The 25,317-nt window shown below is 45.2% G+C and overlaps 1 protein-coding gene across 2 annotated transcripts in view; it reads right to left on the bottom strand.

Moving 5' to 3' along the window:
* Nucleotides 1-777: 777 nt before the first annotated feature.
* The window catches only part of LOC139286811 (septin-7-like), a 42,255-nt gene continuing 17,715 nt past the window's right edge, over nt 778-25,317 (bottom strand). For both annotated transcript variants that reach the window (XM_070907730.1, XM_070907731.1), the window contains exons 3-13: nt 23,264-23,370; nt 18,484-18,584; nt 18,207-18,341; nt 13,512-13,629; nt 12,940-13,032; nt 11,989-12,085; nt 4,743-4,794; nt 4,519-4,644; nt 4,172-4,307; nt 2,009-2,154; nt 778-1,046 (exon numbers count right to left, since the gene is read on the bottom strand). In XM_070907730.1, the coding sequence (XP_070763831.1) occupies nt 1,007-1,046; nt 2,009-2,154; nt 4,172-4,307; nt 4,519-4,644; nt 4,743-4,794; nt 11,989-12,085; nt 12,940-13,032; nt 13,512-13,629; nt 18,207-18,341; nt 18,484-18,584; nt 23,264-23,370 (1,151 nt within the window). In that variant the 3' untranslated portion in view covers nt 778-1,006. The remainder of the gene's footprint in view (nt 1,047-2,008; nt 2,155-4,171; nt 4,308-4,518; nt 4,645-4,742; nt 4,795-11,988; nt 12,086-12,939; nt 13,033-13,511; nt 13,630-18,206; nt 18,342-18,483; nt 18,585-23,263; nt 23,371-25,317) is intronic.

Raw genomic sequence — 25,317 nt, 5'->3', positions numbered from 1 at the left:
ACGAAAGAGGAATGGTTCGTCAAAAGTTATGAGACGTTTTTTTTGTTTGTTTTTTTTTTATAAAAGGACATCGCGTTTGCTTACGGGAAAATGTGTTCCGTTAGCGTCCTTAGCTAACGAGTTTGCTTAGCCAGCTCCCCCACTTTCAGTAACTCTCTATTGAATTGAATGCTATACAATATAGAAAATGAGCGCCCAGTACTGAGAAAAATGCAAAGAAGTTCTACTTACTGTGACTAAACAGCACTTTAGCAGCGGTTAGCTCGCCAGATACAGCCATTCGCCAACTGACCCTGCAAGTAGTCACGGCGTCACCGAGCTGGTAGAGCCACCGTATTTCGGGAAGTGTGACCGGGCCTTAATCCCAACCTGACCTCTCCCCTCCTCAGCTGCCGCCTGGTGCCGTTGCCTTCCCTCACATACACTCTCCCTTCTCCTGACACACTCTCAACGAGGGCTTTATGACCGAGTGCTGCAGTTGCGTATACGCTTGTGTTAAATCTCCGAGAACGATAAAAGAAAGAGCGTCGAGGAGAGGGATAGTACATCTATCTGCAGATCTATGGAATATCTAGAGAACATACAACTACTACGTGTGTACAAATGGCTATGCATGGTCCCTGCCATGTGTTAACTCCGTACTGTAGCTCAGAGGAACCCGGGGCTCTCCTCTTTGTCGTCAGGAAACATAGGAAAATAGAATTTCACAAAAACATGCATTCCCCGTGAAAAGAGGAAGGTTTCAACAGATGCAGTGAAACCCCTGCGGAGGGACGAGCATGTGGGCTGTTGTGGGCATTTGCATGTGTGTGTGTGTGTGTGTGTGTGTATGTGTGTGTGTAAATGGCGTCCATGCCACATGTGGTGCAGGTTAAATGTAACACAGAGGAATGTTGTGGAACGAGTGTTATATCTGTTTGTGTGTGTGTGTGTGTGTGTGTGTGTGTTCTGAGGGGATGAAGAAACAATTGGTTTGTGTAAATGGAGGAACAGGTCGTGTCTCTCCTCAAAAGATTTTTCCTTTCTTCTTGTTCTTTTCCATCGTCCTGTGTGAGAAACAACGACAACAACAAAAAAAGTGAGAAGCTTACCTCACAATCTTGTACAATAACATGGGAGGGGGGGGGGGGGGGGTTCCTTTACCGGGCCAGTGCATTGACTTAATGACTCTTTTCCACTTGCGCTATTGGTCAGGCTAAGTTTTGGCATTTACCTTTATACTGCTGTAATTGTTACTTGTAGCCACAGTTGTTGCTGTTCAGCTAAAGTCACGTTGGCTCACTTCAAGGGTGCTTAAGGTGCGTTTTGTTTGTCATGTGAAAGCAAAGTGGACTTAATGACATGAGAAATGGGATTTTAGCATGAATTCAAAAGCTAGACTACAATCCAATTCATCTGCTGACCCTGAACGGTCAAGGAAATGATCCCATGTAAGTGATCTGTGTAATCGATGTATATGGTATCCAAGATCATTTGGAAGACGTGGTTACTGACTTTCTACTGAAGACATGGTGCCTAATTGTTTACAGTCAGGATTCTCACGTGTCATTTTTCAAATGTCTTGAGCAGCACACAGGAAATTCCATTTACCTTTATAGGCCCCCCCACCTACAGTAATGAGTTATGGTGTGTCACTCCTGCCTTTCGGCTAACTAACTAAACTTAATATGTAACCCCCCCCTACTTTCCGATGTTTCACATCTCCATGGTGTGTGTTGGATATGTTAACTGTGACAACCAAAAATGAATACGTAACATAACAGAAAATGTGTACCAAATGGTCATTTCTTTATGTTTCTTTTTAGGTTTTTGTGCCAAGATTTTGTTGCCGTTTGCACTGGAAACCTTTAGTGTCCCAAACAGGTAAGAAAATGTGCTTATAAAAGTTCTTATTTTACAAAAAAAAATCCTGCCAACAATATTGTCAAAGGACAGACAGTTGACATATGTATTAAATGAAGAATTCTGGCAGTTAAATAGCTCATCAGTCAGTGTGCGTGTTACTGACTTGGAGGCGTCCAGTTTCTGCTGCTCCAGGATTCTCTGCTGAGCCTCCCAGTTGGCCTTCTCGTCCTCAAACACTCGTCTCTTCTCCTCCAGCTCTTTGTACTGCGCCTCCAAGTTCCTTTTCATCTGTTCGTGGCGCCGCTCCAGCTGAGGGTCAGAACATCAGACAGACCCAAGGTCAGATCAGGAACCTCAAATGTACACCCATCGGAAATGTTTAAACTCAGCCAGACCCGTTGCATGTTCCCTTTGATAGCACGTGATCACTATCTGTTGTTCATTTACTTATATATATATATATATATATATAGAGTTTTTCATCTTTGTTTTTCACGTTTTCCTGAAATATACTTCTTGTACCTGACAAAAATAATTGAACTCAAGGTCAACTTACTGTACTAGCTTTCCCCAGAGCTTTCAACCACATCTCACCGTCTTCATCTGCGGATGGAGTTTGTTCAGTTGTCATGGCGTCCGTGGTTATTTTCCGTAACAATTGAGCAACCTCCACTGCTGAAGACTGATACAGTGTTTAAAGCCCCAGGAAAAGATAGTAAGTTGACCTTGAGTGGAGATTTATTTTAGTCGAACTACCATTTTGAAAAGCGAAAGGAACGAATGGACAATTGCCAGCCAATCCGTACTTTGGGTACAGGAGGTGTTCACCGCTGTACCACTGGATGATGAAGCCTTCAACTGGAACATCTACACTGCTCAAAACAATTAAGGGAACACTGAAATCACACATCGGATCTCGATGAATGAAGTACCTATTCAAGTTCAAAATCTTTACTGTACATTGTGTAATTCATTGAGAACAGAATGACCTAACAACGGTCAATGGATTCAAATATCACACCGAAAATGAAAGTAAAAAATTGAAATCACAGGCTGATCCAATTTGCGTGAATTTCATTACGGCAACTGATAATGTGACTCAGTAGTGTGTATGGCTCCGCCTATATGCACTCCCGACAACGTCTGGACATGCTCCTGATGAGACGGCGGATGGTGTCCTGGGGGATCTCCTCCCAGACCTGGATCAGGGCATCAGTGAGCTGGACAGTCTGTGGTGCTACTTGGCGGCGTCGGATGCACCGACACATAATGTCCCAGAGGTTCTCAATTAGATTCAGGTCTGGGGACCGTCAATGGCATCAATGCCTTTGTCATCCAGGAACCGCCTACACACTCTGGCCACATGAGGCCGGGCATTGTCCTGCACCAGGAGGAACCCAGGGGCCACTGCACCAGCGTGAAGTCTGACAATGGCTCTTAGGATTTCATCCTGGTACCTAACAACAGTCACGGTACCGTAGACTAGCACGTGGAGGTCTGTGCGACCCTCCAAGGATATGCCTCCCCAGACCATCACTGACCCACCGCCAAACCTGTCATGCTGGATGACGTTGCAGGCAGCATAACGTTCACCACGCCGTCTCCAGACTCAGTCACATGTACTCAGTGTGAACCTGCTCTCATCTGTGAAGAGAACAGGGCGCCAATGGCGGGCCTGCCAATTCTGGTGTTCTCTGGCGAATGCCAGTCGAGCTGCACGGTGCTTTGCTGTGAGCACAGGTCCAACTAGAGGACATTGGGCCCTCATGCCACCCTCATGGAGTCATGCACACCAGTAGCCCGCTGGAGGTTTTGTAGGGCTCTGCCAGTGCTCCTCCTGTTCCCCCTCGCACAAAGGAGCAGACACCGGTCCTGCTGCTGGGTTGATGCCCTTCTACGGCCCTGTCCGGCTCTCCTCGTGTAACGGCCCGTCTCCCGGTATCTCCTCCATGGTCTTGAGACTGTGCTGGGAGACACAGCGAACCTTGCGACGGCACGTATGGATGTGCCATCCTGGAGGAGCTGGACTACCTGTGCAACCTGAATGGGCTGCAGGTACTGCCTCATGCTACCAGTAGTGACAAGGACACTAGCAAAAGTCAAAACTAGAGAAGAATCAGTCAGGAGGGATAGGTGGCCACCACCTGCAAAACCATTCCCTTTTTTGGGTGTTGTCTTGCTGTTGCCTCTCCAGTGCACCTGCTGTCACTTTCATTTGCACCAAAACAGGTGAAACTGATTCACAATCGCTCATACTCCCTAACTGGACAGATTGATATCCCTGAAGTTTACACACACACACACACACACACACCCTCAAACCCACCTCAGCCTCTGAGTCCTTCAGTTTCTGCTTCTTCTCCTTGACCTTCATTTCGAACACCTGCTCCATTTCGGCCTCCATCTTCTTCATTTTCATCACGTGCTCCCTGCGCTCCTCCTCCATCTGTGCCAGGGGACTCCTGTTGACCGTGGCGAAGGCTAATTGTTAGTCGTTTTGTTCACCTTTAATATTCAATAGAGGTCATCCACGGGTGCTACGTGGATGACCTTTACTTTCTTTGCGAGCATGCTTACGGCTGATAACGACGAAAACGCAACAGGAAAGCTGCCTTTGTAGCTTTTCCAAGTTTTTAAAATGAGAGAAGTAGTAGTTTAGTAACTGAGGCGTACTTAGTAAGCTGCCCCTTGGTCTTGGAGGTGTCCACTCCGTTACAGGTGACGGCAGCGAGTTTCTTACTGCGGTAATTCTCGTAGTGGACATTGTTGGTGACGTCCTTTAGATCCTGCATGTGGGTCCTGTGAAAAAACAAAATCAGGTATGGTGAGCCAGAAGGAGGGATGGGGAGGAAAGAAGTTAAGCGATCAACTTGCATTCATGAGAATAAGGGTCTCACCTGATCAGCATGTTGCGTAGCACGGTGAAGTCGCAGTGTTCCCCATTCTCCACTGAAACACACAGGGAGAGCGAGAGAGCAAGAGAGAGAGAGAGAGAGAGAGAGAGAGAGAGAGGAAACAGAGAGGGAAGTAGAGAGACACACACACACAAACATCAAAATGACTATACATGAACACTTCCAAATCATAATAATCATAATAATCATTATCTGGTCTCAAGGGGGAAACTGAGCTAGAAATACACAGCAAGCATGGATATCTGTGCTTCCTACGGATATTTGCATGTCTCACTTACAGGTGCTAAATAACTGCAATGGACTCTTTCTGATTGCTGACTATGTGTTCACATTGAGAGGCAGTCCCAGCAGAGACACACGTTACTGTGTTTTTGGTGAGTAAGATCAACACAAATGAGTTATTTACATGCTAAAAAAATATACGGTGCAGTGGCAATATAGAAAAAAGGTTAAAAAAAAAGAAAAATATATATATATATATATGAGCAAACACCAGGTTATTCAATGGAGACCTCATGGTACAAAACACACATATCACAGTATGTAACGTTAATTCATTCATCCAGTCGGTTATAAAGGGAGGGGCACATTGAGAGAAAGGTATTTTCAGGGGGCACTGCACGATGTCAGTCGTAGAAGCACATTGACAAAAGACAAAAAAGGGCAGAGGGACATCAGGCCATGATCACATAGGACGGTTTTTGATATGAGCGCATGGCTTTCGCTCTCTCTTTTACCCGGTTGGGTTGCAACATGTTGCTCCTACTGCCAACTACGTTTCGGGGCGTCAGACAAAAACGTGTCCGAGGCAGCCGAGACGTTGGGGTCCAACCCTCAGCGGGCCAAGCAGGGTGAGTCATGTCTTTTGTGTGATTGGACGTATGCGAAATCATCCAGAGGTTTGTTGATTTAAGAGATGGCTATACTTGTAGGTTGTTTTTTAGGTTGTTTTTTAACATTTATTTATTTTTTGGTGTATAATATATACACACAGAATAATATTGCAGAGACCAGTGAGACCAGTAACAGTAAAGTGGTGGCCATAAAACAAACAAGAAAAACAAAAATGCGCTGAAAGACGCTAAAGCGCTTCAGAGAGCTGAGGGGAAACTGCAAAGTTTGGTGATCATTCTCTGTGGGCTCTTCACTACAAGTGAGCCCTTTGTCATTACACACCGTCAGCTTTAACATCTTCTTAATAATACAAAAACAGAAGAAAGAAAATAGCAGACCTGCATCTTGGGAGTTGACGTCCTGCTCTGTTTTAATAGTCATGCTCACAGCTAAGTTTTGTGTTTCAGCACGAGAGAGAGAAAAAAAAGCCTCCTATCTGATCACAGCCTTTCACTGTTGGACCCCAAAGACGCCACAGAGTCAGAACGAACAAGAGTTCTTGGTCAGACAACAGCAAACAGAGCGGGTCTCATTTCGACATGGCACAGTTAGATGATTGTGAGTTTTCATCTCAACAACAAAGACATGGTTACACGGTCAGACGGGATTCTGGAAAAGGACTGCAGATAAACTGCTGCTGAGGATGTATGTAGTGGATCTCCAGCCTCCTCTTCATCAAATACTGCTGCTCCGTATTGGTTAGCCTCCACCCCACTGGCAGTCAGTCGTCATCAGGGGAGTGAATAAGGAGGACACCTTACCATTGATGAAACTTAAGCAGTCCTGCCCCTTGGCCTCCAAAGCCAGCCATTGACCTCCTGTCTCTTCTAGAGGAGCGAGCTCTGACGGAGGGGGAGGGGTACGGTTTTTCAGTTACTGTCTGCGCCCAGCGAGGGGGTGGGGGGCTAAATCTGGGTCTGGAGCAGCTGGGTTTATTGTGGCTCAGTCTTGGCCCGGTTTTCGAGGCCAGAATCGGCCTACGTTTGGCCCAGATTCAGCCCAGATTTGGCCCGGATCAACACCATAACCTGCATGTGTCCAAGCTGACTGGCTAAAGAGTGCAGGGGTGGTGGTTGGAGGGGGTGTTATATGAGGATCTATGCATGACCAGCTGGGAGTGCAAGTCTCAATGAAGGAATAAGTGGAGGAGCTAAGTGGGGTCAAGGGTCATAGGAAAAAAAAAAAAAAAAAAGGTTTTAACTTATAGCATACAGATCTTATTTGTTGATGAATGGCAGAAAATACCTGATGCAAACTCTAGGTTGTTTTTTTTCCCCCCCAATCCAAGTCATTTTAGTTTTTTATTTGTCAATCAGGGTTACACTTTTAATAACAGAAAACTGTCCCAGTCCATCAGGTGTTTTGAGCCTGAGTGCTTTATCCATTAGCGGTGTGTATTTAGGCCATGACGGTGAACTGCATTGGTTTAATGAATCAAGAGCACACAACTGCTTATCTGAAACATGCATAAGTGTGCAAGATGTTTTGCGCACAGCGTGTTTCGGCAGTAAAAGTCTTACATTAAAATTCCAAGTACGCTAATGAGTGAGAATTCATGATACCAAGTCACATGTTACCTTGATGACTTAGATGAGCTGCTACATGCCCTTTTTGGAACAACACTAACTCACCATTAACTGCTCATGAACTTATAATGAGCCTATAAGCAATGCGTTAGGATGGTGGATCCCAGTCCTTGGTCCAGTGATACAGCGAGGGCCTGCACACCGATCTCACCCGGCGCCAACGCGACCAGTTCAACTCGAGCACAACGCGGTGAGTTGAATCGTGTGGTGAAGCAGGGCCGAAGTGAAACGGTACGACGGCGCGGGATACCACAGGAGCAAAGAAGGGAACCACAGCGTTAGAGTGATGTTTCTAATGCAGGTGTAGCTTCAGCACCAAACAGCCTCTAGTCCCCCCCCCCCCCCGCCCCCCATGACTATTCACAGCATCAGACCTGGGACAAAACAAGTGAGAGTGCGTGAAAGCCTCAAAACTGCTGAGAACACCAAACAAACGGGTGGGATTTGAAATTTGGAGATGTGTGTCAGGTAAGCCTCATCAAACGCACCTTGCAGGATCATGCCTGTTTATTACAACCATGGTCTCATTTTTATATTGTTTGCCATCACTCTTTAGCAGCCATAATAACATTACACTCCCCAAGTGAAGTGCTGAGACCTGGGAACAAAGTGACATCACTAAAAAGACGTCGGATGGAGCAAGAAGCACAAGCAGTCAGGCGATCAGGCAGGTTTTAAACAAACCCCCCCAGGTTAGCCAAACTTGTTTGAAAGAGAAAATAAAGACAAACTATTTGACTTGCTGTGCTTGCTGTAGTTGTGCGCGCACAGCTTTCCCGTGCAATTATTTGAAGTCTGATCCCTTTCAGTTTTTTTTACCTCCAAATGAAGCGGTGACCTTGGTTCCAAGCTGTCTGATCGTCTGACTGCTCGAGAGACTCGCCGCCCCGTTCCCAGATCTCAGTAATCATTGCGGAGAGTACAATATTATCGTACCTGATAGAAATGATAGTCAAAGCTATCAAAATAAGTTGAAATAAACTGGAATAATCCCACAAAAAAAAAAAAAAAAAACACAGCAAGGTTTTTGCAAGATTGTCTCACGGGGTCGACTGTCAAATTAAATGATGAGAACAAAGACAACTAAAGAATTATTCATGTGTCAACCTCGTAGATCACGGACCCCTTTTTGCCTAGCATACACTATGATGACGGACAATAAGAGGACCAGAGACTTGTTTAAATGTTTCTAGGGTATGGCAAGTTAGTTTATGTGGTGGGTTCGTCTTTCCCTTTGGTGTGGGGTGGATTGACGGGGATTGTTTAGTTTTGTGATGTACTGCACATTGTCTTAGTATTGCAACTAGCAATATCTAAAAAGTGTGAAAAGGGAAAACCTCTAACACTTAGTGTTTACGCAATTTAAAGTCATGGTGAAGTTAGACAGTTTTGTGCCACAGATTGGTAAGATTTGCATTAAAGCCCCACAGATGTTGGATTTTTGAGGCCGATACTGAAATTTGAGAGTGACACCAAATCCAATTGCGACATATCTGCCGATTTAACGTGGACACGTGAACTATTCCTGATGAGAATCCCTTAAATTTGTGATCCGTGACCAAGCTATGTGCCGAGCGAGACATTTCAACATTCGGAATTTTTCAAAAAAATAGCTCTCTGGTGGACAAACTATGTCGTGGTGAGACTGTAAATAAAAAACCCCCCAGTATATTCGGGATTTCTCTACCACAATTCCTTGTTACTTATCATCATATCATACCAATGTGATAAATATATATATATAATATATTATAATATATCATATATTGGCGGGAGTGCGTTTCGCTGTAATTGTACCTTGTATGATTGCATGTGACAAATCTATTGATTGATTCATTGAGTGGCACAGCTCTAATTTACGCTGGAATTTATTTCAATTAATTTCTTGATGGAGATAGTGAACAACATGGAGAATATGAGATTGTACAAGGACACTGCTGCGCGATTGGATTTGTCGTTGCTTTGTTGGAGGTATTTGTTCAACAACAAGTATTTGCCATACCTAACATATATAAAAGTACTTTTCAAGACAATCAGCTACATTGAGTTATTGATATTCAATCTGTTAAATATAAGAATCTCAAGGATACACTGTATTAATAATTGCCACTAGAATCTTTTTTATAAAAGTGAAGTCTTCTTAATGTGGCCCATACTCGCTGTAGAGGCTCATTCAGCATGGTGTATGTTAAGTGTCGGCAAAAGAGCGCCGGGGCTAACGTTCTACCGAGAACACATGAAATGATTTTGGTGTCTATGTTCTTTTGTGATTTTAAACATGATATGCTCCCTTCTTTTTTCCCCCCCGTCCATGTTCTTGATTGTTTTTCAAATGTTTCCAAAATGTGGTGCACTTCAGTAGTTCTGATAAGTATTCATCCCAAGTCTGATCAGAGCATTGGTTTGACCATCAGCCTAATGATGAGACAGCACAGCAACAGAAAAGTGGGGGGGGGGGGGGGGTGGAGAGTTTGGGGGACACCCTGAGGGGGGAGGAGGAGGAGGAGGAGGAGAGAAAATGAGGTTGAAATAAAGTGAAAGATGGTTTGGTTTACCAAAAATGCCCTCTGTCAGTCATGGAAAAGAATAGACAAAGGAAAAAGAAAAAAAGAAAAAAAAAAAGAGAGAAAAGAAAGAATGAAAAAGTGAAAGACTGATAAACGGTCAACCACAGAGCAACAAAGGTATATTACTTTATGTAAAGATATATACAGTAGATCATCTTTCAGAGGACTTGAAAACAAAATGAAAACTAACACACCAGTAAGAGCAACAACAGTTCATCGTGGCAGTCGCTGATGTTGGTCGGGTCTGAAACAACAAGTCCCTATATAACATATCCTCCTTTTCCAGAATCCCTATCAGGGTCGAGACCAACACTACCAAAAAGAAAAAAGGACCGTGTGCGTGTGAGTTTGTTTGCATTGAGGGGGAAGACGGTTGGGTGTATAAGGTAACAAATGTAATAACTGTCAGATAACTTCATACTTGTCAAAATGTAACAATGTCTTTATGGACATGTCGCGCTCATTTATTTCCCCAATTCCAAGACCAAAAGAAAAGAAGAAAGAAAAAATACAGATAGTAGACAATCTAATTAAACATGGAGGTTCTTTCCTGACTTTGGGAACGATTAAATATTCTAAAAGGAAGGTTCACCGCCATTCCATGTTCAACAGTCCTCCTCGCTGCTAACCCTCCGTTACAAGCTGCCAGTCATTGTTGTGAAGGACTTTTTCCATCTTTAGGCTAAAAGGTGGTATGACACAGTGGTTCCTCCAGGTCACATTCAGGTCAGTTGTACAGCTAAAAGTAGTAGGGCATGACCTGTCTCTGTTCGAGCTACAGTTCAACTCTCTGTATGAAAGTAAAGGCCGGTCATGGCACCTGTCCATCGCCTAGGGGACCAAGGTCGAGGGCGATAGGCTGTCCACATTGATAGATTGTTTTCCTCCAAGATACGCACTGAATGTGACCTAAAGTGACACACAACGTGACTTGCATTAACGTAGGTAAGCATAGTTCCTTGCATTGAATCCAATACCCAACAGTCTTCTGGTAAGGGTTAAATACTCCTCGCCAGGAAGTAACCTTCAGAATTCTCCTTGGCCAAGCTTCAATAAATGCTTCTGCGTAAGACATCCGGGTCTCACTAACCGGCTCTTCAGATATCCGTCACTAATCTCCATCCAGTTTTGGGGCGGATTGGTGCACAGTTGTGACGCAAACGTCCAATGACACGTGGGACGAATAAACAACTGGGCTCATTTTGATTCCCCCTGCAAACAGAGGTGTTATCTACTCAACTCCACTACATATAAGAACTTTAATCAAGCTTGTAGTCGCGGGCAACGGGACGCTACCTGGACTTCAACAAGAAATATTAAAGAAAAGAGCTTCCCCGCTGGCAAGACTGGGGTGTATTAAACCACGCTCCCTGTGGTGGATGAGGTGAGTTTGTCTTCTGTGGCCCCATTGGATGACGCTTTTTAATCAGATGGAATTGAATCCATTAACGTTTATTGTCCCCCATAGACTAATATCTTTAAGCTAGCAGAGAGAAAGAAGGAAAATGCAGAAGCACTCACAAATTCGACTCTCGAATATTTCATGGACAAAAGGTCACCAGTATTTCATGACAGGGAGTGTAGAGCTAGATATCTGTTCAAATGTACAAAACTGTTCCAGTCAACTACTGTCTGACTTCTCATGGACACACTTTGCCCGTGACAACAGCAAAAATCCGCCCAAACTGAGACTTATGTTGAAAGTTGGCTTGGCAGTACCACTTTTTACTTTTTTTAAAATTTGACCCATCGACGAATTTCCCGTCGAGAACACATTTTGACAAGTCATTGTATCACCTGGTAGTTAATACATTCAGTGGATACACGGGGTCATCGTGGAAAAACATGCACTATGTCCCACATTCTCAGGGATGTCATGCTCCATTCATCATGATTGGGATAATACCGTGACTGCTGGACATTCTCAAACGCATCAACCTTCAAAACGCCGACATGCGTCAACCTCTCACATTTTTCACTGTCAGACCAAGATGCTATGACATACTGTGTACCAAATGTCTTTCTTGAAAAAAATAAAACAAATACTTAATCGTGGCCCCTCATGATCTTTCAAAGTGTGCGCACTTCCTTTCTAGTTAATTTTCTAGGCCCACGCTGTTTGGCCCACAAAATGGAAGCCGCGTCCTTCCTCTCTCTGGCGGCGGACCTGAGCGAACATACCTTCTGCCACGCCCCACGGGTACTGGCGACCTCTGACCTTCTTGCCGTTCACCTCGATCACCACGTTGCTGCCGACCACTGCCAGTGGCATCTTCTCCTGGAGTGGAAAGAAAAGAAGAACTTTCTTTTACTGAAACAAACTGCTGCATCCAGAAAGACTGTTCTTCCGTGTTTGGCTGGTCACTTCTTGTGGCAACTGACCATACCTGACGTCAGAGTTTCATTTCATTGCGTGCATCTTTGGGTATATTCATATTTTTACACTAAAACTCCTGTCTTGTCTACAGTGAGAGAATTCTCTTAGACTCCGACTGTGTCCTCGGAAGATAGATGGCGCTATAGGTGGTAATGTTGGGACTGCTTGCAAGGCTACTTAATCAATTACTGTGTCTGGCAAGCTAAATGCCAACATGACGGGAACATGCTGGTACTAGTCATAGTTGGCTTTTTGTTCTCACGACGGTACACCACTTCATTCAACGGAGCAAATCCATATGTCAAAATGTAACTCCCGTGAGCAAATCCACTAATCGCAGAAGTCCAACTGAAATGAATGTATTACTTATTGCTACATTTCACCGTTTTAAATGCTGCTGTGAGCGGGACTTTAATCACGTCAACACAGTCACTAATGGCCTACATGATGCGGGTGGGGTGCGTTACCACGTGTAGTACCATGCTTGGCTCTTGCCAGGGGCAGCAGTTACTGGGGCAGAGGTAAGTGGACGACAATACCAAGTGAAAGTTCTTCAATGAGCTCGCCTATAAAGCTGGTGATCAGTTGCGCGATAAGGCTGCCGGGCATGGGGGAATGGGATTGGAGGCAGCAGCAGGGGTTGGATACTGGCCAAAGGACGGGCTGACCTTTGGCTGTCTGCGACTATCTTTATCTGTCTCCCTGCTGAGAACAATCAGAGGTCCTTAAAATCTAATTACTGACAAGACCGTTACCTTGATCTTCCGGATGAGCTTGTTGTCCTCGTCGTCCTCCGTGTCAGGGAACTCATAAATTTTGATTTTGTGCTCCTGTATCTCTTTCATTATCTGATAAAAGGAAGAAAGTGATCAGAATAAAGGTAACATGTACACACTAGATACAAGATACATATATATACATACCTCAAAAAGGATTTTAATTTCTCTTTTGGGTTTACAATCCTTATACACTTGAAAGGAATAATTTGACATTTGAAATATGCTATTATTCAATACGTTAAGTACAAAGCCAGGCTTGCTGTTTTTACCTGCTTCCAGTCTTTATGCTAAGCTAGGCTAATTGCCTCTAGCTCCATACTTCTCATCTAATGCTCGCAAAGAAACCTAATAATCATACTTCCCAAAATGTCCACTCTTGCTATGTGTATATATACACACACACACACACCTATATATATATATATATATATATATACGCTTGTAGTAAGTAAAATGAGACATGTGTGACAAATTATTTTATCTGTTTGCCTTAGTTGGTCTGAGCACTGCCTAACCCCACTGATGTGACGCATACATTATACAAATACCTGTTTTTTAAAGAGCTGGCACTCCTCCGGGGTCAGAGTGTCGGCTTTTGCAATAAGAGGGATGACGTTGACTTTGTCGTGGAGTCTCTTCATGAACTCGATGTCCAGCGGCTTCAGACTGAGGGACGGACGGAAAGACAAGCGTAAGGAGAACAAGAGACTGTATGTTCACAATTTGAGCAAAATAAATCAACAAGTCAGCAGAAGTCAGAAGTCATTTTCTACACGGCTGAGCAACACGTGACCAGGTTGGTATACTCAACAGGGTTAACACAATACAAAAGCACATGGCTGTTCATGAATGTGAAGGTATTTGTTTGTGTGTGTTAGTGACTGGTGGCCTGACCCCAATAAGTCTGGCGACTAGGTAGGCTTCACCTCTAGGACACAGATGATCAAGTTATGTTCGTCTTTTTTATAGTCTACGCGTCGTTTACTATTTTATGTGGTGTTTTCTTTAGCGGTGATTTAACCATTTTAATGCCAGGGTCCCCCCCCCACGTGCAAATGTTGCACCAAAACGAACCCCCCCCCCCCGACACTATTTTGCAACGGCACCATCGCTGCATCCTCACCCAAGGTGATTGTGATTGGTTTAAAGAAAAAAAGAAAACAAGCCAGAGCCAGTCCCCCCCCCCCCCCCCCAAATCCCAGAACGACGATGGGTTGAGCCAGACCTGCCTCCAAAGTGTGGATAGGAGGTCTGGCTATGCGAGACCAGTCTCCGCCCCCTCCTCATCCCTGATCAGGGTAAGCTCTTCAGTGAACGCAGGTGATGAATGAAAACCTAAAATGGACTTGTGGTTGATTACAATGAAGTCATTTGATGTGGATCAGCGGCAGCGGCCAGGCAGCGTGGGCTTCCTCAGCTTTGCAAATTACAGGCAGTCCAGAGGGCCACCAGCAGAGGGCCAACCAAAACCACACTTTACATGGAGCCAACAGCAAAGACACAGTGAAGCCAGTCGAGTGTGACTGACTGCTTGTCTCATGTGTTCTTCTTCTGTGGTGACAACTGACGGTCTTGTCTTGCAGGGCTGATGAGGGATTGTCTTTGTAATACTACCATAGGCTCTCCATCTCCGTCTGAATGGCGTATTCAGTCGTGTGGCCAGAAACAGAGCTCTGGTCCGGCACGAGGTGGGCGGCCTGTCTGCCAGTGTGGGCAGCGTGTGTGGAAAGGGAGTATGCACTGCATGATGGGAGAAAATTAGGATGATGTCAAAAAAAATAAAAAAATAAATACAACTGTACATGGTTGAATACTTGTATCCAGTTGTTCCCATATGAATGCAATTATCTGTATTTATGTACATTCTAATGATGCATGCGATGTGCGGACGTGGTTCTGTGAATGTGTGTGTGTGTGTGTGTGTGTGTGTGTGTGTGTGTGTGTGTGTCTGTGCGTAAAGGGGATGTTGAGGTACTCATTCCAGGAATGCAGCGATACAAAGAGGGCTACAAAACAGCTGTTGAGTGGTTCACTAGTTCACAGAGGGACACGGAGTGTGCGTGTGTGTGTGTGTGTGTGTGTGTGTGTATGAACTACTTGGTAAGAATGGGGTCAGGCCGGTGTGTAATGCAGCAGCATCAGAGGAGTCCTGGAGTGAATGTGGTCCCAGATAAAACAGGAGTCAGAGTGTCTGGTCTGAGCAGGGGGAGATTTGAGGACTGCTGGAGAGATACTGACTGTCAAGGCACTTCTGTGACCTCAAAATGTTATTCCTGTCAGTGTTTCAGTAACTCATAAATCGTCTCTGCGCACTGTCAACCATTTATCCAACTAGCAGCACTCACTGCTGGAACTTGTCCTTTCGTCTCCCTTTGGCATCTTGAGGTATAAAACGCCGTCAGACAGGCTAAGCTTGGAAACACGAGCTTGTAGTTTAGAAGGCTTAAAATGTTACAGCGACATTTGGACGCGGCGGCACGCAAACTGCAATTCTGCGGCCGTTGGGAGAAGATTTGACGGTGTGAACAGTCTGCTTAGGAACTATATTCTGGCAAATTCCTTTAGAGTGACAGGAAAAGAGGTGAGCGATTGCCCCTGAAATTTAGTGACTTGTTAGTGCCTCAATAGTTAGTTTGAAGTTATTTCAAACAATCCTTGAATACAAGAGTGGGGGCGTGACGCAGCCATTTATTGACATTTTTAGAGCTGTCAAATACAGAGAAGCGTAGTAGACTGACTTTCAAACTTGCACATTTACTAAACTAAACGTGCACCTCCTCGTGCAAATGTGATGGCTTTTATACGTCGGCCTTGGGTCTATATAAGCGCCTGGGTCACTTTTATGCAAAAATCCATGGCGTCATCTTCTACGCTCAAAGACAAGAAGAGCAGTTTAATAAACTATGAGCCACTGTGAAGGCCATGACTTCAACTTCAAATGAATTTCAGTCTATATAACTCTTTTCTCCCCTTGTGGTGCGGGGCAAAAGTGCCACGCTAGCTATTCTCTAACATGCTAATGTGGAGCATTGCGATGTTTTGCCAATTCGCACTAAACGCAAAGCACAGCTGAGGCTGGTGGGAATGTCATTGGTAAAGAACTTGAAATTTTGACCTGGTGATGGTGCCGGATGAACGAGGAATCATCACAGTTATTACGATTCACCCCGTGTGCTGCGCGAATATCTGCACCTAATTGAATGTCAGTCCACTCAATAGTTGTCGAGATATTTTCGGGCTGGACTAGAGTGGTGGACAGACCAACCACCAGAGTCAGCCACCCCCCTTGAGCCGAGCTGCTAGTGTGGCTAAAAATCCCTCCTCAAACACTTCCAATACTCCCAAAAAGCGTTTATAGTTCATGCACTTTGTATTTCTAGACATATTTCCTGTGTCTCATGCATTGCTCCAATTCTTGCCCCTGGCTAAAATGTGACAGCGAGTATCAAAAAGAAGCATAACCGGTGGAAGCTGATAATAGAAAGCAACATGTTCAAACACTTTCTGGCTGGAACTATCATAAGATTTGCACGTCAAACGTCATTTTAAGCACCTCGCATACAGCAAATCTGCAGATTTAAAACAACCAAGGGACGATTCAGGTCTGGACGGATTCGGGGCTGTGTGGAGACAGAGCTCCACATTTTAACGCAGGCTGGTGCTGCAGCTATATTGACAAACAGGGAATGTTTCAGTGATGCCAAGCAAACACACACACACACACACACACACACACACACCATCTGAGACACTGCAAGATGAGAGAAGACAGAGTGTGTTTGTCTGAGATGAGAGGCCTGCCTCTGCGAGCGGCTCCCAGCCTCCGCTCTGATTGGGTGATTCAGTGATGGAGAGCAGAACTCCACTGAGCATGAGCAGAACTGGGTTATATAACCTTTGTGGGTCACAAAACACTGGCTGGCACAGACACACTCTTTTGCTTGAGCTCCAGCGTGCGTAGCCGGCAGAGGACAGGAAGCCTGATGGAAAGGTAGACTTTGGGGGTCTCCGGGGGGAAGGAAAGGTCACAGATGTGTGTGTGTGTGCAGGTTTTCATCTCAATTACAAAGCACAGCACTGTCACTTGGACCAGTACAGACGAATATTGGTTCGTGTTCGTTAATAACGCCTCTGAATACAAATAGACTTGCAAAGGGAGCCTCTTGACCAGAACAAAACCATCCTCCCACTTGCCAACTGCTGCTTCTAAAAAGCGGGCTTCAGAATATCTTACTTCACCTGGTTGGAGCTACGATACTGTATGAAATAGGAAGAAACGTAAAGCTGCTATATCTTATTTTACACAATGGATCAAATGTGAAAAGGGCCGCTCGTAGTGACTGACCCAGCAACACATATGCAAAGCCACTGCACACCACCTGCCTCGGACGAAATTAGCGGCCAGCTGATGAATATGGTCCAGTGTTTAGCAGCTACAGAGCCTGACACTTTTCTCAGGAGCCGAGTTTTGGGTGAAGCTGAGTGAATATTGGACTCGACGCTAATGTTGCTCCGCCTCTGCTGCATGTGGAACCTCCGGAGCCACAGCCTCATCCTATTTTCTTTTTACGCTGCCTGTAAATGGCCAAACAATCCAATGATGCAGGTTTAAAGATCCCATTAAATGGACACTTGAAACCTCCAAGAACACTAACTAAAAAGTCCAACCAGTGACGTCACCTGACATTTTCCCGTCCTATAACTGGTAGTCCATTGGTTTAAATGACTTGAGTGACTCGATTCCTCACCGCTTAATGTTTCAACAGGAAATACATCACACCAAGGGGACACTGATACAATTCGCGGGACCTTTAAGAGACCGCCGGCAAATTTCTTAACACCTGTTTTTAATGGTAATATTTTTTTTTAATCCACCTTTGAGGCAGCCAAAATGCACCTTATTTATTAAAGAGGAGTCAGAGATGATACTCCGATATTGATTGCTGAAGAACTCCCAAGTGAGGACACTGCCATTTATTATACAATGTCTGATGCGGTTACGGTTATCTATTCCTTCTGAATAGTTTGAAATAACAAAAACACACGCAATATTATTGACTATATAAGATTTTACACACACACACACACACACACACACACACACACACATATAGGTATAAACAGAAAGTTTCGGGTGTGATATGGGCAAAATATTCTAACGCATGTCTCATACTTCCAACATGGCGTTTACTTTTGGCACAAACATGTGACAAAAAGGGGCCTTCCTTTCATTGCAGACCTACCCGTGTCCAGAGGGCGCGATGAAATATAGGCAGCAGTGGACTCTGTTGTCTGGCATGGATCTGCGGTTCACCCTCGACTCTGCATTCAGGAAGTCCTCGCACTTACTGTCAATGTAGTTTATGACTGGCTGCCAACTGGGAAGAGAGGGAGAAAAAGGCATCGGGCAGAGGAAAGGAGGAGTCGGTTGGACAACAGTGAACATGTGGTCATTTGGTAAAGATCTAACCATCCATATGTTTATCTGGGCAACACCCAGACTATTCCAGCACTCCTCACCAGTTGCTGTTGTCCACTGCATCTCCAAACCCTGGTGTATCGACAATGGTGAGTGTCAGCTGGACCCCTCCTTCCTTAATCAGCACTTTGGACTGCTCCACCTGAAACACACCGACATTCCCACCATTTAGTACACTAATGATCAGAATCAAACCCACGCATTAAACGTACGTAAATGGCAGTTGTTGCGTTCCGATACTCTTCCTGCATTTGTGTGGAATCAACACTTGCAATTCAGAATACAATTTGGCAACACCAGCGTGCCCACACACGTTGGCCTACATGTTTAATTGTGTGACACTACGCTCTCCCACTCAGGGCACTGATGATACATCATCGCACTGTGAGTGCACCCACACGGCCTGCTGGGAGATTCAGGGATACCGATGGCCCCTGTCAAGACGTATAAAAGCAGAAAATCAACTCTGAGCGGTGTGGAGAGTTCGGAGCAGTGAATTGAAGAAAGACTGAGAGTGTGCAACGGAGAGCTGTAGTCGCAGCAAGTCAGTCTCCGCTGCCTTCTTGGCCCTCAGTGAAGGTGGAGACTCGGTGGGACTGGAGTCACTGTTGGTCAGACGTCAGACGGGCGACAAAAAAAAAAGGGAAATGCATCTGTTGCAGACAGGGGGTGATTAGATACAGGCATGCTGGAGCAACGATCTGTTGAAGTCCGTTTATACTGAATACAAAGCAAATTTCAGACCTTCATGTTTAGTCGTAACCTACTTTTAGTCGGGTATGAGGGGCTTATTCAAGCTGAAATGGGGGTGTTGCTCTTCATACTTCACACGCAACGGAAAACTAGGAATTGGTGACCAATAACGTAAAGAATACTTGTCGCGACAAACAGCCTTAAAATGTGCAACCATCTCTGTGTAGTCACAGACGACTACTCCTAACCTAAGTCCTGCTGACCAGACAAACCCTTCAGTCACATATATTCACATTCACTCCCACAGATCCATAATTTCCTGCCGCTCGTCTGCTGTTCCCTCGCTTCGCCGCATACTTTCACGAGGCCATCTAGTTATTTTAGGATCACCCCTTTAACTCAAACTACAGCCCTCTCGCTCTAAACACAAACATTCTCCAGCTTCCACAAACCTGCAGATAATCTGTCCGACGTTACAGCTGAGCATATATATCACACATCGCGGCCGCTTGACATGTCTGAGCTTAATTGTGCATCCAGCATGTGTGTTGAAACGCGTGTTTTGCACTGTAAGTGTTTGTGCGTGACATTTCCAGCCATCTCGAAACCAAATCTGCTATTTCCAACGTTTCTGCGAAGAAAAACAGATTGGGAGAAAACCTCAAAAATGCCGTCAGTCTCAACACCATCATTTAAAAGGAAATCTGATCTGGGGGAATGTGAGCGAGCGACAAAGCATGAGAGATCGTTCTGGAATATAAATACTCTGACCCCGTCTCTCCCCCTCAGCCTCAGACCACAGCGAACACACTTACACACACACACTAACTGCTACTTGCAGGAGAGCGTGCGCGCCCACGTTGCGCTCGTGGGGTTCACATGAGGTTCGACGTGAGCGACGGACCGAAAGGGAGCTGGGAGCAAAAGGTTCTTAATGTTTTCAGTCTCGCCAAAACAGAGTAAATTTAGCACTGTGCCGGTGCGTAGACGGGAACATAACAGGGCTGCTGTCATGAGGAGATGTAAGAGATACAACGACATCACCTGATTCGCTTCTACAATCCATAATTTAGGACACACCGCATGAGGGGGAAGGATACACCAACTGAAATCACATTGTGAAGGTAGAAACACAGGACTTCCACTGCCCAGGAGCACTAAATGACTAGCTATGAATTGGTGCAGTGAGAAAATTTGTAGAGCCGAGTATAGCTTCAGTACTGATACCAAAATGATACCAAAGGTAATGATACCAAAGAATAGAAGAAAAAAGTTGTCAAATGTTAACTTTTCTCTAAACACAAGCTGCTGTGCAAGAGCTGCCAATCTAAAACCAGCAGCGTTCTGACTTCACTCTTGAACTCGGAGAAAAGACAAAATAATCTCAACCCTAGCTCCACTTACACACTTTCTCTTGAACCTTCTTCTGCACTGCATCTCGTGGACCACATTCGCACGGCGGCCGTTTCCCTCCGACGTCACGCCCAGGGTGGGAAGCTCTAACGCTGTTATCATGTCGTACGTGCTTGTGTTCCAGGTTGCAAGTCGTATAAACGTACAGAATCTGACAAATCGATATCAATTCACCGCTTCCCGGTCGACCAGCAACTGATAAGGCGATGGATAGTGAATATCCGGAGGGACATCGGGCCATATTTCAAGCTAAAACAACACATTTGATAACCCATCAACACTCGGCCCTAGAAATCCGGGCTTATGGAAGTCTTTCAGACCTCTATTAGCTGACCTCAAAAAATGTACGGTCGCGTTAAAGTTGTCCTAACTGCTGACTTAAGATGATAGATGTGATAGAATGACTCAACTGTCATGGCCGTACACAGGATTGTACTCGACTCCATTCTAATCTAATGTTTACAACACAAGGTTTTACCTAAGGTTCACCCAACTTACAAAAACACACGTTTTCTTACTTAGTCAGTTCTCTTTGGTATCGGCCGAAATGTGATTTCCATCAAAGGTTTTTGTGCGACTGCTAGTATTTAGACGACATTTAACATTTGAGAACTTCTGTTAAAAGAAAGGTTTTGCACAGAAACGTGTAAAAGTATTGTTTTACAGAAACTCCGGCGTCACATCGGCATTAAGGCCTGATCACACCCGAGTGGCACAGCAAAACTCATCCGCGCGTGCGTCCTTGCAAAATATTTGGTCCTCGACCAACTGTTTTAGGAATTGTACATCTTTTCATTCGGTAAAGAGTTATTGGAAAGGGAGGGGAAAAAACAAAAAAAAGATAAGTTCAAATCCTTGACGCCTGTCTCAAACCAGCCCTCTTTTTCCTATTAAGCTGCAACAGCTGCGAATAACAGTGCAAATTTGTGTGTTACAGTCCAAAGTTGAACACCTGCCTCCCCCTCAATACACTGGAGGTGAATGGAATTTATTTAGCGGTGACCTGGTTACTCTGCACAATCTATAGACCTCACCGTTTACCCTTTTCATTGGGATTATTCCTTCGGCAGAAAGTAGTTCCAATGAAGACTGCTGTCAGTGGCACGGACAGTTTCTTGAAAGATACATTGCTGCTCACATCATTGTGCTGGGGGAAGACACGTCTCAACAGTGGGTAGTTGTGTGTGGGTGTGCGAGTGATGCCTGTTTGTGTTAATGTGCAAAGACGAAGACAGTGCGAGCGGGGGCCAAATCCTGCTGCAAAGTGATTTGACAAATGTGTTTTAAGTGTGTGTGTGTGTGTGTGTGTGTGTGTGTGTGTGAGCAGCTTTCATGATCAGGCGAACAATTTATTAATCAAGTCAAAAGAGCTTTTTAGCTGTGTGTGTGTGTGTGTGTGTGTGTGTGTGTGTGTGTGTGTGTGTGTGTGTGTGTGAGGGTGGGTGTTCCGTTTCATGAGAACATTCTTGCCCTGCTACTGACCCTCTCAGCCCCCCCAGGGGAAATGCAAGGACTCTCACCCAATTCCCTGTTTTTCTTCGTCTCTCCCCTGTCACCTCTTACTGACCCATCACTGCCCCCCCTCCTCAGATACACTCCTTAAGGTCTACCCGGCTCCGTCTTTGTCCTCCCGCCTCGCGCTGTCCCTCTTCTCCAGCTACACTACCTGCACCCCCTCCTCTTTCCCCCTGGCTGCATCGCCCCTGTCCTCGCCCACCTTTCAGTAGTCGCACTCACCACCTTCTCCGTCACTACCCTTCTTCCCTTTTCCAAAACAGCTTCTCCTCCCTCCCTCTGTCCTCCGCTCCCCACTGCCGCTCCAAATGCAGCCTCTCCTCCTCCTCCTCCTCAGTTTGTCATGACCATAAAAGGACAAAACCAGGCCCTGTGGCCTTGCAGTTTCCCCTCTCAGTTCCTCCATCCTTCTTTCTCGCTCTCCTTTTCCACGATACTTCATCTTCTCTCTTCCACGTCTCCAGAAAGCTCCATCTCTTGCTCCGATTCTCCTTTTTTCTCTACGTGCTTCAGCCTTTTACCCTCAGCGGCAGCATGACAACTAGGACTGGTAAGTAATTAGTGCAGTGCCCATTGAAAACGTGCCTCTGAGAGCGCGCCGTACCCAATCACGCCGTTTGGCAATGTGCAACAGCTAATAGGGGTCCCCTCTCAGTACACTGGCTACATACTTCTGGCTTTCTTCTGGAGTATTTGAATTGCTGTGAGGTCGTCTCAAAGTCAATGGGTTTTTGGTCAGATGCCTGAAATAAGGTAACGTTTTGTTCTACGACATAAAATACGTCAGTAGATACCCCCCCACTCGTGAATTTCGAAGCTTTCACGTGTCTAAAAAAAAAGCCGGTAGCTAACAAGTTAGCGATCAAATGAGACTACAGTGGTTGTCGCGGACAAGCCGAACACGGAAAGTCATCTACTCACTAGTCCGCCTTTACAGCCTTGTTGTGTTTATACTGTATATCTATATGTATCTATATTCTCTTAAAAGTTATACATTAGTGGTGGTCACGTCGAAGTAATGCGACCGTGGTGTAGTTCCTTTTTCCGATTCCATTTACGCTTCAAAAATCATCACTCGAGTTTATTTGGAGGAGATAAAAGACCTAATCTGGTATAATATCTGAACATTTGGCCCACTTTACCATGATACGTGATGCCTAATGAGTCTATGAAATCGGCCCTGAAGCTGGATAACCTCACCTGCACAGTCTTCTTGATGCGCAGGGAGGGCCCAGGGTAGTCCTTGGAGTACAGGTCAGTCAGGAACAGAGAGTTGATGAGCGTGGACTTCCCGAGACCAGATTCACCTGAGGACACACAAATTTAAACAAAGTTAAAAAAAAAAAAAAGAGAAAAAAAAGACACGATTTGTGGCAAAGCAATGGAAATCCAGGATTTCTGATTTTTTTTCAAATGGAAGGACAGCCTGCTGACCACATGTTATGTGCATGCATGCGTACACTCAACTACAAGCAGACACACATGCAATAATAACCATACACAAAAGCACACGTACGTACACACACACACACACACACACACAGGGCCTGGAGGGAAGGGGCTGAAGCAGAGAAAATAAAGTAGATTCATTGTCCGTGAGGGAAAAGGTCAGGAGCTCGTCTGCCAGCAAGAAAAGCTTTCAGATAGAGGGAATAAAACATTTCCTCTCCACCTCCTGCTCACTCTCTCGCTCGCCATCCCCATTCGTCCACTCTCTCTCCATCCCTTTTCTCTCGGCGCTTCCCTTACACATAAATCTCCCCGCTTCTCTCCTTACTGTGCCAACTTTCCAGTCTCTGCTCCCCTACTGCTGTTAGGGGCAGCAGTCGCACAAACACACAGTTAACGTTCACTTGACAAAGAGCGCGGCCAGTCCAAACACACACACAATGCTGTGATTAATGGCTGAGCATCTGGCTCGTGTCTCATGACAAGGCGTTGGAGGAGTGTTGGGTCGGAGGGGAGGAGGGCTAGCTTGTCCTAGCGCGACCTCTGACCGACTCCCGCCACACCATCACGATGCTTTTCAGCCCTTGAAAATCCGACCCAACATAACATACCTAACATTTACAAGACAAAGGTTAAAAGGTGGAAATCGTATTATCAGATCTATCAGATAAGAGAAATCAGAGCAGGAGAAGCCGCCTGTGTTATTTAGAACTAATGTTCGATGGCATCACCAGGAATCATCCGCTGCCCCAGCAGTCCCTCTCACCACCAATGGATGGACCTCCAGGGCCACAGAGAGCTACGGAACGGTGTAAAACTCGGAAATGGCCGAGTACAATGTTCATCAAAAACGTTCACCACATTTCAGTAGCTTAATTTAAACAGCTCCCATTTCATTTTTCAGAATAAAAAAGGCATAAATGTCACCTCCGCCTTCTTTCGTTTCCCTTGCAGTATTTGAAAAAACGCATTAACGCACTGTAACGGATTGTTGTTTAAAAAGGTTTTTTTTGTTTTTTTTTTTATAAAAGTGGCCAAACGCCAATCAAAAGTTTCCAGAACCCAAGGTGTCTTTCATAATCCAATCCGAATAATTAAAGCTGAAGGAGGAAGGCTTATATGGGATGGACGTGCCCTTAGGGGGCGGGGTTGGGGTGGGTTTAGGCAACTGCAGCAACAGACTGAAGCATCTGTCACGCTGTGGGCCTCTCAGCCAGAGCCAGATAAACTAACCTGACGTTTTTCGTTGTCAAAATAGTTGCCGATTCATATTCTGAACCCACATTTATTCTATCAAGCATTTACCCCTTTTACTCTTTGAACAGTTTGGCTTCTTATTAAGAGTTTCGCTGTGATATGAATGTCCTTTATGCAGCAAAAGAATCATGAACAAATATACTTTTACCTTGGAGTGTCAGTACGTTTGCTAAAGTAGGTTATAGTTTGTTAGCGTTAAGTGTTGCAAACAGGCAGAGACTTTGCTGCAATCGGTCAAAAGGCATCGAGCTGCTCACAGCAGCGAAGAAAAACAACCAAAAACGTGTGTAGTGTTGCCAAGCTGTATTGCGCTCACCATACAGCGCCCGTGCGCAGCCTCAAAGCAGAAGAGCTGGACGTTTTCCACCTCAAAATGATGATCAGATGTTGCGCCGGTATATTCTAGATTGACGGGCAATTTTCCAGAGACCTGACAGCTGACAAAGCCTGGTGTGCCTGCATCTGGAGGCTCTAGCGTCCTTCAAGCTAGAGATGTCCTGATCAAGTTTTGTTTTTCCGGCGCTTATCCGAGTCCATTAATATTGGGC

The sequence above is a fragment of the Enoplosus armatus genome, chromosome 6 (assembly GCF_043641665.1).
Source record: "Enoplosus armatus isolate fEnoArm2 chromosome 6, fEnoArm2.hap1, whole genome shotgun sequence".
Lineage (NCBI taxonomy): Eukaryota > Metazoa > Chordata > Actinopteri > Centrarchiformes > Enoplosidae > Enoplosus > Enoplosus armatus.
Note: the sequence above shows the minus strand (reverse complement) of the source record. Positions and strands in the feature narration are given on the sequence as shown.